Below are 13349 nucleotides of genomic sequence, written 5' to 3' on the forward strand. Positions count from 1 at the left end.
AGGTGGTTGGGATAAGCAAATACACAGCTGAATGGCAGAATGTTTTTTCTTAAAACTAGTTGCGACAAACTTACCAGCTTAGCTACTGGGCTTACACTTTGAAGACTGCCTCTATAATAAGAAGGCTAGAGACATTTTTAAAAGAAAGCTTAATAAGGTGGAGCAGAGCTTGTAACATTAAACCAACAGTTTAACACATCAAAATAAAAGCTTAATTTTTTCTATACTCCCATAACTCTTGATGGAAAGGACATTTTAAATTCAGCTCTTTCCAAGAAGTTATTTTTTAGGCATAGATTATTCACAAGGTGTTTCAGGTGCCTCTCTACACTCCCCCTTGCACCCCCTCCCCCTCCCCAAAAAAAGAGTTAGGAAGTTAGTGTAGAGAGTCAAAAATCAGCCTCAGGATAGAAACAGTTTTTTGGCCTTAAATATATAGTCATTACTTGTGGTTCTATATTATCCTATGCTTTGGTTCACGGATAGCGGCTCTGAGTTTTCACTGGATAATTTTAAGGGGAGATGAGGAAAAAAAAAATCAGTGCATCTATGTCTATATACTGCAGAACACATTCAAGATTACACTAATTTAAAATCTTTGATAGGGTACCTGAAAGTAAAAAAAACTATTATGCAGAAATCAAGTCTAGCACTACTTTACAAAGATTATTCATTAAAAAAGCTAGTTTGACAATTTTATCAGGAAAAGCTCACATTGACAAAAACTGGTTTCATGATTACAGTAGGTAGTATTAAGTCACTGTACAAAAGAGTTTAATTTAGCAGAAAAATGACTGATTTACAAAAAGGTTCCAACTAACCTTGAGATCACAAGTGGTGTTAAGCAGCAAGTTGGAGGGTTTGAGGTCACGATGTAGCACATTGGCTGAATGAATATATTTTAACCCTCTCAGGATCTGGTAAAGGAAATAACAAATGTGGTCGTTGCTGAGGTGTTGAGTCTTTAAGAGTTTGTAAAGATCTGTTTCCATGAGATCTTGCACAATGTATCTGTAAGCCACTGGATGTAAGGTAGCAAACCAATTCATAACCTCATTTTAGATAACCACATACTGTACTACATGAACTACCCATTTTTAATTTCAGAATTTAAAATTACTGCCAACCCGCACATTGTCTCCTTTATTTTCACTTTAATGATCACAAAACAATTTATATGTTTTTGATTTTAAGATTTGGTTCAGATCAATCTGTTCAATGATTCAGTTGTTACAGGATTGAGGCACTGGTACGTAATTCTTCTGAATATGATCAACTTTGTGTCTTCAGAGGATTCTTCTCTCTGCCAAAAAGTGAATACTCTAGTTTAATGGGTGATGAAACCATGAGGAAAAAAGATGTTTGTATTCAGTACTAAGTAAATGTAAAAGAAATAAAGCTTAGAGGGTATCCATTTCTGACCCAGGTTTTCTCCTGTCCAGAAAAGTTCCCTTTTCTACTATATATTTGTCATGCTGGATCAATCAATTGACACTACATCTTTTACATCTTATATTGGTCAAATCATTGCCTTCATTTTTCAAGGCAGATTCTTGCATCCCAACCTTAATCACATCTCACCTCCTCCCAGTTCACCCCCCTTAAGGTAGCTCAGAGAGAAATATCTGTATTTGTAGATCAGAGCCACATAAACTCAGTGCAAAAAAATTGGTCTGTATGTTGCAACAAATGTCAGTCAAATAGGATAAAAAATGATTGAATCATTGAATCTAGTCTTAGGATAAAGTGACTAGATAAACTGAAGACATCTAGACAATGCCAGAATCTCTTGATCTAGGATTTAGAGGAAAACCACAGAAACACTATTTCCAGACCCATTCATGTAAAAGCTGCTGCCCCCCCTTAGGAATCAAACCAGAGACTATTTGAAGGCCAGATCTACATTTACCTGGAAATTTGGTGGCAGTCGATGGGAGTTAAGCAAGCTACATAGAGTGGCTTGCGTAACTCCCGTCAACTTCGTAACTCCTCTTCTACGTGGTGTCTTCAACTGTGCTGTGCTGACGAGAAATGTGTTCCCGTTGACGCAGCGCTACGCCAGTTGAGGGGGTGATGTTATTGTGTCGACTTCCAGATCAATTGAGCGGGTCTTCACTGACTGCTCAATCGATCCAGATAGATCAATCTGACAGCAGCAAATTTGCTGTCGTCAGTGAAGACATACCCGAAGACTTCTTACTGTGTACTATCAAATAGAAAATGCCATGATGGGTATTTGTTTCAGAAAATATCAAATCTAACCTGGCAGAGGCACACTAACATTACAGACTGGAATAAATAAGTCAGCTGGCAGAATGTATTTAATTTTTTTGTATCAGTTGTAGGATGACATATTGGTAATAGTGTCATTACAGATTGCAAACAGAACTCAAGTTTTACTAATATGACGAAGCTTTCCTTTCGGTTTACCAGAGAAGAGCAGGTAAATTCTTATCACAATTTAATAGCAGGATGAAGGATGAATGAAAAACGAAGTGTAACTGCCCCAGCATGTAAAGCATAGAACTATCAAAGAAAAATCAGTGCAGTCCATCATTTTATATAACACCTTACGCCTTAAAAGGATACACATCTTTCATTTGCTCAATAGTTGGAGCTCTGATAATGTCATTGATTCCGATAATATTCTCATGTCTGAAGCGCAAGAGGATTTTGATCTCTCTCAGAGTTCTCTGGCAATACGTCTGGTGCTCAAAAGGGCTGATTTTCTTTATAGCTACTCGAACTTTGTTGACGTTATCATAGGCAGAACTAGAAGAGGAATTAACAATATTAAATTGTTCATGAAGCAAGAATGTGAATTCAACAGAATCTAGGGACTACACATCCTTTTTACATTCATGAAGTGTATGATGGTCAATAAAACACACATTTTTCAACAAATACTTCGTTATATTGCAGCAACTGTTCGATAAATCTGGGTTCTCATATGATACCATCACCATAGTATTTGAGTTATTTCCATGTACTTAAAACTATAATCAACATGAGAAAGTATCTTTTTTCCTTATCAGCTTGTAGGAAAAGGTGGTGTTGGGGTTTTTTTTTTGGTGAGCATAGAGACCTTATTGAGAGAAAGGCTTGTTAAAGAGACGAGCTTTGCATTTAGTTCTGAACATGGAAAGGCCTATGGTAATTCTCTCCTGAAGCAGTTATGAATTTTGTAGCATAGGTCCAATTTTTGTAAAAATTCTGTCTCCCACACCCACAAGCCTCCTTCATTGATCAAAATTTTCAGTGTGCCAGTGAAATACAGCTACCATGGAATGTCCTGTTTGTAGAAGAGAGGTTTTCTAACACAGCAAGATACAATCCCAAACAAGACTTTGAATATGAGGGAAAAGATCTTGACTTGGACTTCATTCAATGGAGAGCTAGAGCATGAAACAGAGAACCCAGATAATGTGTTCAGTGACCTATGTTGCTAAACAGATGAAGTGGTGTAAATACACCAGTCTGAGCTTTCAAGAGCAGGTAGCTTCATTCTGAGATGTATCTATACAGCAGTATCCATATACCTTTTGAAATTGCCTAATATCTCCAAATTATGCTGTATGTGTTGGGATGGCAAACAAGAAGTCTCAATTAAAAACTTTCATGATTTTCTAAAACCCAGTCTTAAATTATTATATTGCAAAAAGTTACGTTTACGAACTTCAGGATGCTTTTCTATGCTCCTACTCTTAAAATGACAAAAAACAGAAGAGTCTTATTAAAGTCAGTTATTTTTATATGAAGAAAATATGTAATCAAGGGGGACAGTTAACTCATAATTTGATCAAAAATTAATTTTGTAAAAACCTCTGAAAACCCTTAAGATCAACAGAAATGGTTCCAAAGTTGGATTTTTGTTGATGATGTTTTTGTTTTTAATGCCAATTAAAACAGTGAGGGATAAAAAAAATTATGCATTTAATCAGAGACAGCTGCTAAAAATTCAGGTCAGTCAATCAACAGGTCTTATGCGCAACAGATTTTTCATTAACAAACATCAAAAGGTTCCTTGAGATTCTCATCAGTAAAAGCCTGCTCTGCTGAAACACACGAATATCTTTTGATCGGGTGGAGTAGAGGTACATGGAGGAGTTACTCAGGAGAGGGGTCCTCAAAGGAATTCCTGAAAATGGCTAACTCTCTGATCCACTCTCCTACCCCAAGACATATTACTTGGGAGGGAGGCACATTTCATACACTATAGTACTACTGCATATAAAGCACTAGATTAAATGAACATTATGTTTGAAAAATCAAGCACTTACAGTAAGATATTCAATTTAGGTTACCAGTACAACTTTAATTCAGCCCTCTTGTGTGTATATATCAGACTGAATCAGAAATTTTGAAGACTGACTGAGCCTTTTTCGGAATGAACAGAAGAAATCTTATCTTGGTTCATTTCAGCACTGTATACACAGACCACTTACTTCCCCTCTGTATTTATTCTCTCACAAGAAAGAGCCTACACTTATTTCACAGCACATGGATGGCAGATATATGACAGAGAAAGAGGAAGCAAATTGTATTAGGAATATTTCATGACTAGTATTAGGCATTAATATTGCTTATATAGAACAACATTTTCTGTTTATAAAATACACACATTTCATTCCCAAACTTAAACAGTACTGATGTTTTTGCTTTTTCAAATGAATACAAGGCCAGTTATCTGTGGGAAAACAGTATTTATTCTCCCAGAAAGTAGAAATTCCTTTTTCCTTTCACAGAATCACGAATTATTTTCAATGTAAAATATCAAGTTTTGATATGCTGTAGTTCAATAATTTCCTGAAACATTTTCCTAGAAAGTTTAGATTAATATTCAAAAACAGTAAAAACACAATTCTGCCTTCAAACAGTTCTACCATGTACCATATGAATTTAGGGTGGAAAAAGCAGGGTATGTGTGGTAAAGATGTAATCATTTTCCTCTTTAGTACATCTTGCATATAGTCACTTTTCTCCCTTCATATCAAAGGATCTCATCTCTCTGTAATGTAATTACTGAGTATGCACTTCTGTTATTACCACAAAGCCTGTGAAAGCTCAAAAAAGCACAAATGAAGTGGAAGTTAGTAATAAAGGAAACTGATTTGTGATTGGTTGTATTTTCTCAAACTTTTTTTCATCCCTGTGCAATTCAGTGTAATAGAGGATTAAGTTAAAAAAAACAAAAAAAAACCCAACACCGGCAACCTGAGTGATAATGCTATTTTAGTTATATGAATGGGTGCACATTTGCGTCTGCAGCATATTGGTAGTAATGTGAATAATGTAGCTACATAGAGAATTTGTTGAATACCAAGTTAACACCATCTCTCTCACAGAACTGTGGCCCCTTTGAGTGATTATTGTAAAAGAGTCATAGAGCTTACATAGGAATATACCAGTGCCTCTTTACTAGACATATATTCTAAGACACTAAGGGAGTTTAATATTAAAGTTGTTGAAAGAGGTAGATGGGTTTTCCAGTCTTTTAATGTTTTCACCAACAGTGTGTTTGCAAGCATGCAGAACAGAAGACAGTGCCCCTACCTTAAGGAGCTTGCAATTTAAGTTATTAACTTAATACTAGTAAACATAAAGCTTTATCTTGGGGCATTAGATTGAGTACATGGCCACTTTTACCTCTAAACTGATTCAAACGCAACCTGGATTGGTTTATCTGTGATATAAGATGGTGGTCTCAGTAGTGGACTAGCATAAACATTACAAAATTACCAGTTGGAATTCTTGCTGGGAATCTCAGAAAATAGGCCAAGGACGGGAACATCTCTTCAGTCCTTAGGATGGTTTCTATTCCTTACCACGACTATCCCATTCCTCTCTCAGATCATTGTTGAGGCACAAATTGGTGAAGAAGTTTATGCTAATTATGCCCATACTGTCTATTTCAGTGGATAAGGGTCTTCCTCTGCAGAAATGCCAGTCTACAAGCTTTAATTAAATTGAACAAAAAATTCCACACAGCAGTTCACTTCAGTAAAAAAGTTTCATCATCAACGGTTTACATTTTCTCCAGACTAGATTTACTGTGACTGCCTTCTGAAGAAGAGAACTTGTAGACAACGACTAGTTTTCATGATAGGAAAAATTAGAATGCTTATCTGCAAAATGGGGACAATACTTAACAGAACCCTTGTGAGGGTTGGTATGTTAACAATAATCAGTATTCAAAGTGCTTTCGGGATTCTCAGGTGGAAAGTGCTAGTCTATACCCTTGAGTTCTTAAACTAGTTTATCATTCTGGTAGTAAACTGACATACAGTCCATCTTCATTACATGTACTGAAAACCCCCTTTCTGTAATGGTTTCTATGTATTATTCATAGTCGCAACGAATCTAGTTACTAATAGTTAAAATACATTAAAAAAGACAGTTAAAACTTTTTTCCTGTTAGCGTTCAGCTTTACAAGTTGATGCAAACATGCAGCTGTGAGTGCTATTTAATTGTACCATGATAATTTTAAATGCAGATATTTTGCAACTACTGAACAACGTTCCTAATTTTATACACAATGTTATTCCAACTTCAATCTCTGGTGATTACATTAAACAGAGATTTGCTTTGGACTTGAATACCTTTATATATAACACTATATTCCTTAATTTTAAGAATATTTTTTTAAAAGTTGAGCTGTTAAGTATTTTGCAGATATTTTAAGCTATACTGATCTCAGCTGAACAAGTAAGTTTCAGTTAATATTTATAACCCAAGAAGTTTTATAATGTAATTTTTAAAAACCGACTTTCCCCCTTTTACAACCTTTACTTTCACTTATTGTTTAAAAGCCCAGCGTTGGGGCAACCTACTGACAACTTACTCTAAATGCGGAGCTGACAGGACACATCCTCGCTAATAAGCTGGGCCTCTGACACGTACCCCCGTCCTCATTAATTCCTGCTCAAGAAGGAAAAGCCGTCCTCTGTACTGGATGGGCCTTCTGCCAAGTTAGCTCCTTCCACCAGCAGCAGCGGCAGCATGTTCACCCACCCATTGCTACTCCTCACATGTTTTTTATGGATCAGAATTGGAACAAGTGAGAGCATGTTGCAGCTGCCATCGGGAAGGAAGCCAGCTCCTGGCATTGGTCTGAGCCCATAGAGGAGAAGGCTGTTTCCTCACACAACCAGCAGAAAAACAACTGCCTAGTCTGTCATCACCCTCAGTCCTCCTTCCTTAGCACCTTCATCTCACCTTGCCTTGCAACCCACCCTAGCATGGATCCTTAGGGAAGATGGTGGGGGAAGAATATTCACCCCCCAAAGGGAGTTTTGCTGCCTGATGGCTAGGAAATTATATACACAATCTACAAAGCTATAGTGACACATTCTGCTCTAAACTTCCAATCAATCAGTCTGTCATTCATTTAAATAATTATATGGAAAACTAAATAAATGGCTGATTGGGAGTTTAGAGCAAGAGCTGTTTCAGCTATAGCTTAGTGTTACCTTGGCAACAAGACTCCAAGGGCATGTCCAGGGATAAGAAACTTATTTAAATATAGAATGACATTGCTAATAACTAGGATAGGAAAACAAAAAAATTCCAGCTGGACAAGCCACTCTTGGAAAAAAATTGGAAACCAGTCTTTAACTAATACATTTATCCTTTTGACTCAGTCTGCATTTAACTCAGTCTAGGTATCTCTGCAACACTGATATTTAAGGCAACTTACACTACAAAAAGATTAAATTAATAATTTTGCTTGTAAGAAAAAATAATATTGGAATATACCCATAGTACCACACAGAGGTGTTTCATGGATTTGCTACAAAAGTTACTCAACATTTTTAATTTAGATTTGTCAGCCTTTTAAACTAATTCAAAGTATTTTGTTTTCAGCATTAGTTAGGTATACAGATAAATAATAAAATCTATTTCCTCTTCAGAGAGTTAGGAATGAAGGAGGATAAAAGTGGTAGGGAAAAATATTTCACACTTCTGAAAGGGTATTTGCAAACTTTCTATCTAAAACTGAATAAAGTTTTGTTATGATATCACTGAATGTGTTTTTTGTCCACAACCCTAAATGTCCAATGTTAATTTCCCACTTGTTCATATCAACTTTGAAGATAAAACTTCAAAGTGAAGGATTATACTATTTAAACCATTTTTATTGGTGTTGCTTTATACAGTCAGTGTCTGCTTCAGAAGAAAGGAATGTCCGAGAGTGTTTGTATTTAAGATGCATTTGTCTCATTTAAATGGACTTCAGTTTATAAGACATCAGCCACATAGTGTTCACTTAAGTTTTCAAACTGCTAACTTAGACTATTTTTAGAGATAGCTATTAAACTGTCCTTTAAGCTCTGTGTGTTAACTCAAATTAAATACTGTAGTTTTGCATTCAAAAGGAAATTGACTAATCAGTGCTAAACTACATAAGCTAACATTAATCTAACCTGTTTGGAATTTTTACTTTTTAAAGGTAAAAGCTATATACATTGGAAAAGTGGAACTGACTTTCAAATTTGTCAGCTTCAAAAGTAACAGCAGTACACTTGTAAAAACAGGCAGCACACCAAAAAAAAAAAAAAAAAGTAATTGTTGTGAGAGATATTTAAAGTGTATTAATTAAAAAAAATCTTTTCCCCCCATCCCTTCTCTAAATCTATTGGGGAAGGGACAGGAAAGAGAGGAATACTCTTTCAGATAGCAGCACAGAAAAGTTGGCAAATTCATATTTAGTGAAGGAAGTTTAAAGTTCACCTTTAGATATTTAAATTTGTTTCCAGAATAATGAAAAAACTTTAAAAATACTATTTTATGCATATATCCAGAGCATAATTTTTAAAAGGTGCCAAGCACTCACAGTTCACTAGCTTCAACAAGAGCAACAACTGCTTAGCACCTCTGAACAAGGACCTAATTGTGTACCTGTAGAGTAAAATAAAATGGACTAAAGATAAAAACATTACCAATCTAGTATTAAATAGTAACTTTTATTATAGCATATTTAATATTAACACCAGTCACTTCTCCAGGCAAACAGGATAAAATATCAGTAAAGCTGATGTTTTTATTGCAAATATGAAACTATAAAAACAAAAATGTCCTAGGACTAGAGGACTGATTATTTGATATAATTCTGCTTCTTCCTCTCTCTGAAACTGATATCTATGTGTATCCTGTGGGAATATTAATAGGGTTATCAATTAATATCAATATTAATAGGGTTATCAATAACTCTGAAAACCGAGCCATTCAAGTACTTAGAGCCCTGCAAATCCGCAGATATCTGCTTTATATCTGTGGATATCCGCGGATCATTTTTTGAAGATGATGGATCAAATGCCTTTCATGTTGCTTCCTCCTTTGAGATCCAGGGGTAGGGGCTGGCTGCTGATCAGCTGTTCAGCAGCTGATCGGCGGGGCCCCAGGGAACAGCTGATCGGCAGCAGCAGCGGGGGCTGGCCTCTAAACAGCTGATTGGGGGGGCCCAAGGCTGTGGGTGCCGTGCGGGTACAGATACCATAAAAAAGACTGCAGATGGCAGGTCGGATATAAATTGATTCTCACGGATGTGGATCAGTTGCGGATCCACATTTTTGTATCTGCGTAGGGCTCTACAAGTATTAGCTTCTTCAAAATCTCAAGCTTGAGACTCCAGTTGTTATTCCGACTACATAGATCTATTACATAGACAGAAACACACCTATCACATAATTTTACATGTCTCCCAGAGTACACAAAAATAAAAAAAACTAGAATTCAGGATATTTGAATCATCTATTGATGTAATTATTGCAGCTCCTCCTTCCACCATCCTCTGCACAGGTTACTGAAAGTCAATAGTATATAAACCGGATGTCTTAATTCCAATGAAACATGCATACTTAATATTTACCAGAACTTACTGGGGGAAAAAACACTAGAAACACAAGAGTACTTAAAATTCAGACTACATTCAAACTCCATAGTTGTTTTAATTGAATTTCTAAAATGAAATGGTGTTTGGTAAGAAAAAAAAGTTCTCAAATCACAGAACCATGAAATACATACGATTTTCTGCCCTGCAGCAGTAAAGTTTTCAATACGGAACCAGCAGAAACATGAATGCACATTCCATGGAACCTCCTGATCATATCTAGTAATTCAAACATTTGTCTTTGTGCGATTTTGTATTACTACAAATACAAATTACCATGCACTGCTTGAAGTATTTACATTTTAATAAGATAAGGGCCAAGGATTTTTTTTTTTTTAACTCTTTTGTCCTACAAGGAACCCACCCAGGGCCAGTGTTTCTCACTACACAGGTGCACATAGCTCTACCCCACAGAAGATTTCTAGTCTTTGGGTATTCAGTGGTTCACCCATCTTCTGCTATCTCAGGGTAAAACAGGAGGTTTGGCTGCAATGATGGCAGCAAAGGAAATTTAAGTAGCGCATAGAGCTTTGCAGTAATTGCAAAGACGACCAGGTCCCTTCAGTGGCAGGCCTAATTTGGCCCTGCTTTTCCCATACAACTTTCAGCCTTAGAAGTCAGGAGGATTTCCAGAAGCCCTTCTCCCCAGACAGACAGTCTGCCCCATAAATAAATACCAGAGGCTAACAAAAGCGACCAAGAAGAGAGCATCCTCAGATGGGGGGAGATGGGAGGAGAGGAGAGGAGAGGAGAAACAAGTATTCACACTTTGTTCTTGGCTTAACCCTAGCTTGGTTGCCCTCCTGAATTCTGACCTGGAGTTTAGGCGGGAGTGACCAGGCCTTCCCACCACTCCTCCAAGCTCCAAAACTACAATGCTTTTAGGAATGTAGGGGGACTTACTACTCCCACAGCAGCATTTCTGTTATGCACCTCCCATAACCGCTGCATCAGGTGTCACAGTCAGACTGAGTAGGAAGAAATCTTCCTCTTGGGGCAGTAGTGGTATTCATTTCAGGTGTCAAATTCTGGGCATGCCTCTCTGCCTTCCCCAGGGACAGCTCAGATCTGAAAGTTGGGGCAGTCTTTTGCCATAAGGCATCCCATGGTTCTACACAATTAGGAGGAAGAGGGAGTGTAGTGTCTCCTGTTGTGGGTGGCACCGGTGGCTCTCCCTCACTGTCAATCTCCAAGGGAGGCCACATCTCCCTGAGCCAGTGCCCTGCGGGGAGTCCAAAATAAAGGGGCCGTCTCCTGCCCTTAGCAGGGTGAGCCCCGGTTTCAGGCCCCGGCTCTTAGGGGGGCAAGTCAAACAAATGAGGAAGTAGTCGTTGGCCCTTTAGTAGGGTGAGCATGCAGCTCAAGGCCCTGACCCTTAGGCAGGGCGGGCTGGTAAAGGGGAACAGTCTTGAGCCCTTCACAGGGTGAGTAGGCAGTGCTGAAGCCCTGGCCCTCAGGCAGGGCAGGCGTAACCACGGGAACAGTCTCCAGCCCCTCACAGGGCAAGAAAATAGTCTATGGCCCGGCCCTCAGCAGACCGGGCAGGGAGTGGGGAACAGCCTCCAGCAGGGCATGGCAATAGTCCAAGGCCTAGCCCTCCAGCAGGGCAGGCAGGCAGGCAATGGGGAAAACAGTCTTGAGGAAAAGGTGTCTTCTACCCTGGATTTGCCTGGACAAAACAGTACTAGCTAACAATGGCTAGGCAGGTGGCAAGCCATAACTGATGTTCACCGTGCTAACATATGACTGTTCTACTGTTACCCTGTCCCTCACCTCTCCTCTTCCCAGTTTCTTTCATCCATCTATGGCACCCAGTTGTCACCTACTGTAAAATATATAAATGTGACTCTTTCCCTGGCAAATGTGGATGTAGGAGTTACCATGCTGGATCAGACCAGTGGCCTATGTATTCCAGTATCCCGTCTCCAACAGTGGCCAGTACCAACTGCTTCAGAGGAAGAAACTCTGCAGCAGATAGTTATGTGAAAACCTGCCCCCAAGGAGCGTTATTGCCAATAATTAAAGATTGGGTTACTCTCCAAAGCTTGAGAGTTTATCCCTTCCAAAGTTCTCTTTTTAATATTTACAGCAATATCCAGAGTTATCTATAAGAATGTAATAATTTTTTTAAATATCCCGCTAAGCTCTTGGCCTCCATGATTTCTTGAAGCAAGGAATTCCAGTCTGATTGTGCATTATGTGCAACAGTATTTCCTTTTATCAGTTTTGAATTTGCCACTTTCCAATGTCATTGGGGTGACCAGACCTGAATACCGCATTGCAGGTGATTTACCATTGATTTATATAAAAGCATTATAAAATGTTTGTATTATTCTTAGTCCTATTCCTTATACAGTCTAATATTTTGTTCACTTTATTGATTACTGATGCTTGATTCCCCCCCCCCTTTTTTTTTGGGTGAGTTGATGCACATAATTCTGAACCCACTATGGTTTACGAGCAGTTCAAATAGTTTCTTCCCAATGGGCATTACTCTGAATTTGTCAACAATGCATATCATCTACCATCATGTTGAACATTCACTTAGCTGTTAGGTCCTTCTGAAGTTTCACAGTATTCTCCAGTCTGGACTACCCTAATAATTGTGTCATCTGCAAATTTTGTCATCTCACGACTCATTTTTCCAGATGATTAAATACCAGTTCTAGCATAGAAACTTCTGACATCCTTCACACCCTGACTACTTAGTTTTTTTAGTAGCCTCCTTGTGAGGAATTTTAGTAAAACCCCTTTGAAAGTTGGGTCAGTAAATTGTCTTTTATCCACTATTTTATTGTCCAGTTCAAAGAAAACTAAGAATTCTATATTAGGGAGGCAGTGTTTTCCTTTGTAGAAGCTGTGCTTGTTAGGCTCCATCAGAGCTGGCTCTTCTAGCTGTTATAATTCTATTTATGATTATCATTTTAACCAATTTTTCCCACGCACAGAAGAAAGGCTTAATGGTCTAATTCCTCAGATTGCCCCTACCACTTTTTAAAATAGAAATAAAGTACTGGCTACCATCAGATATAGCAGCTCATTTGAATGAGAAGTCATTTTTACTAGCAGCTCAAGCATTTACTTCTTAAATTCCTCCTTAACTTTGGGTGTCTGGGACCCGGTGACTTGTTGACTTTTAGTTTATTTCTCTCAGAAACATCTATTTTGGTACTTCAATCTCTGACAGTGCCTTATCACTGCTACCAGAAAAGAGTAGCCATCACCTCAACATTCTGTTATGAAGACTGATGCAAAGAAATCAGTTAGCTTCTCAACAACGTTGGTCTCTTTCTTAGTTGATCTCCGCTCCCACCCACTGATGGTCCATGAGACTTATCAAATTCTCATGCAAACTTCTTATTTGTTTCTATACCTTTAGCTATTTTCTATTAAAATTAAATCTTTATTCTCCTAATATCCCTTTTACTTTTTGCCTGCTGTAGTTTATAGTCCTTTTAA

General features: G+C 37.9%; 1 protein-coding gene across 2 annotated transcripts in view; it reads right to left on the reverse strand.

The window, feature by feature from the left end:
- MAPK1 (mitogen-activated protein kinase 1) overlaps nt 1–13349 on the reverse strand; it is a 46030-nt gene that overhangs the window by 21612 nt on the left and 11069 nt on the right. For both annotated transcript variants that reach the window (XM_067539889.1, XM_067539888.1), the window contains exons 2-3: nt 2590–2772; nt 822–1011 (exon numbers count right to left, since the gene is read on the reverse strand). In XM_067539889.1, coding sequence (XP_067395990.1) covers nt 822–1011; nt 2590–2772 — 373 coding nt within the window. The remainder of the gene's footprint in view (nt 1–821; nt 1012–2589; nt 2773–13349) is intronic.

The sequence above is a fragment of the Emydura macquarii genome, unplaced genomic scaffold, assembly GCF_026122565.2.
Source record: "Emydura macquarii macquarii isolate MOO-44397 ecotype Brisbane River unplaced genomic scaffold, CSIRO-AGI_Emac_v2 contig_554, whole genome shotgun sequence".
NCBI lineage: Eukaryota > Metazoa > Chordata > Testudines > Chelidae > Emydura > Emydura macquarii.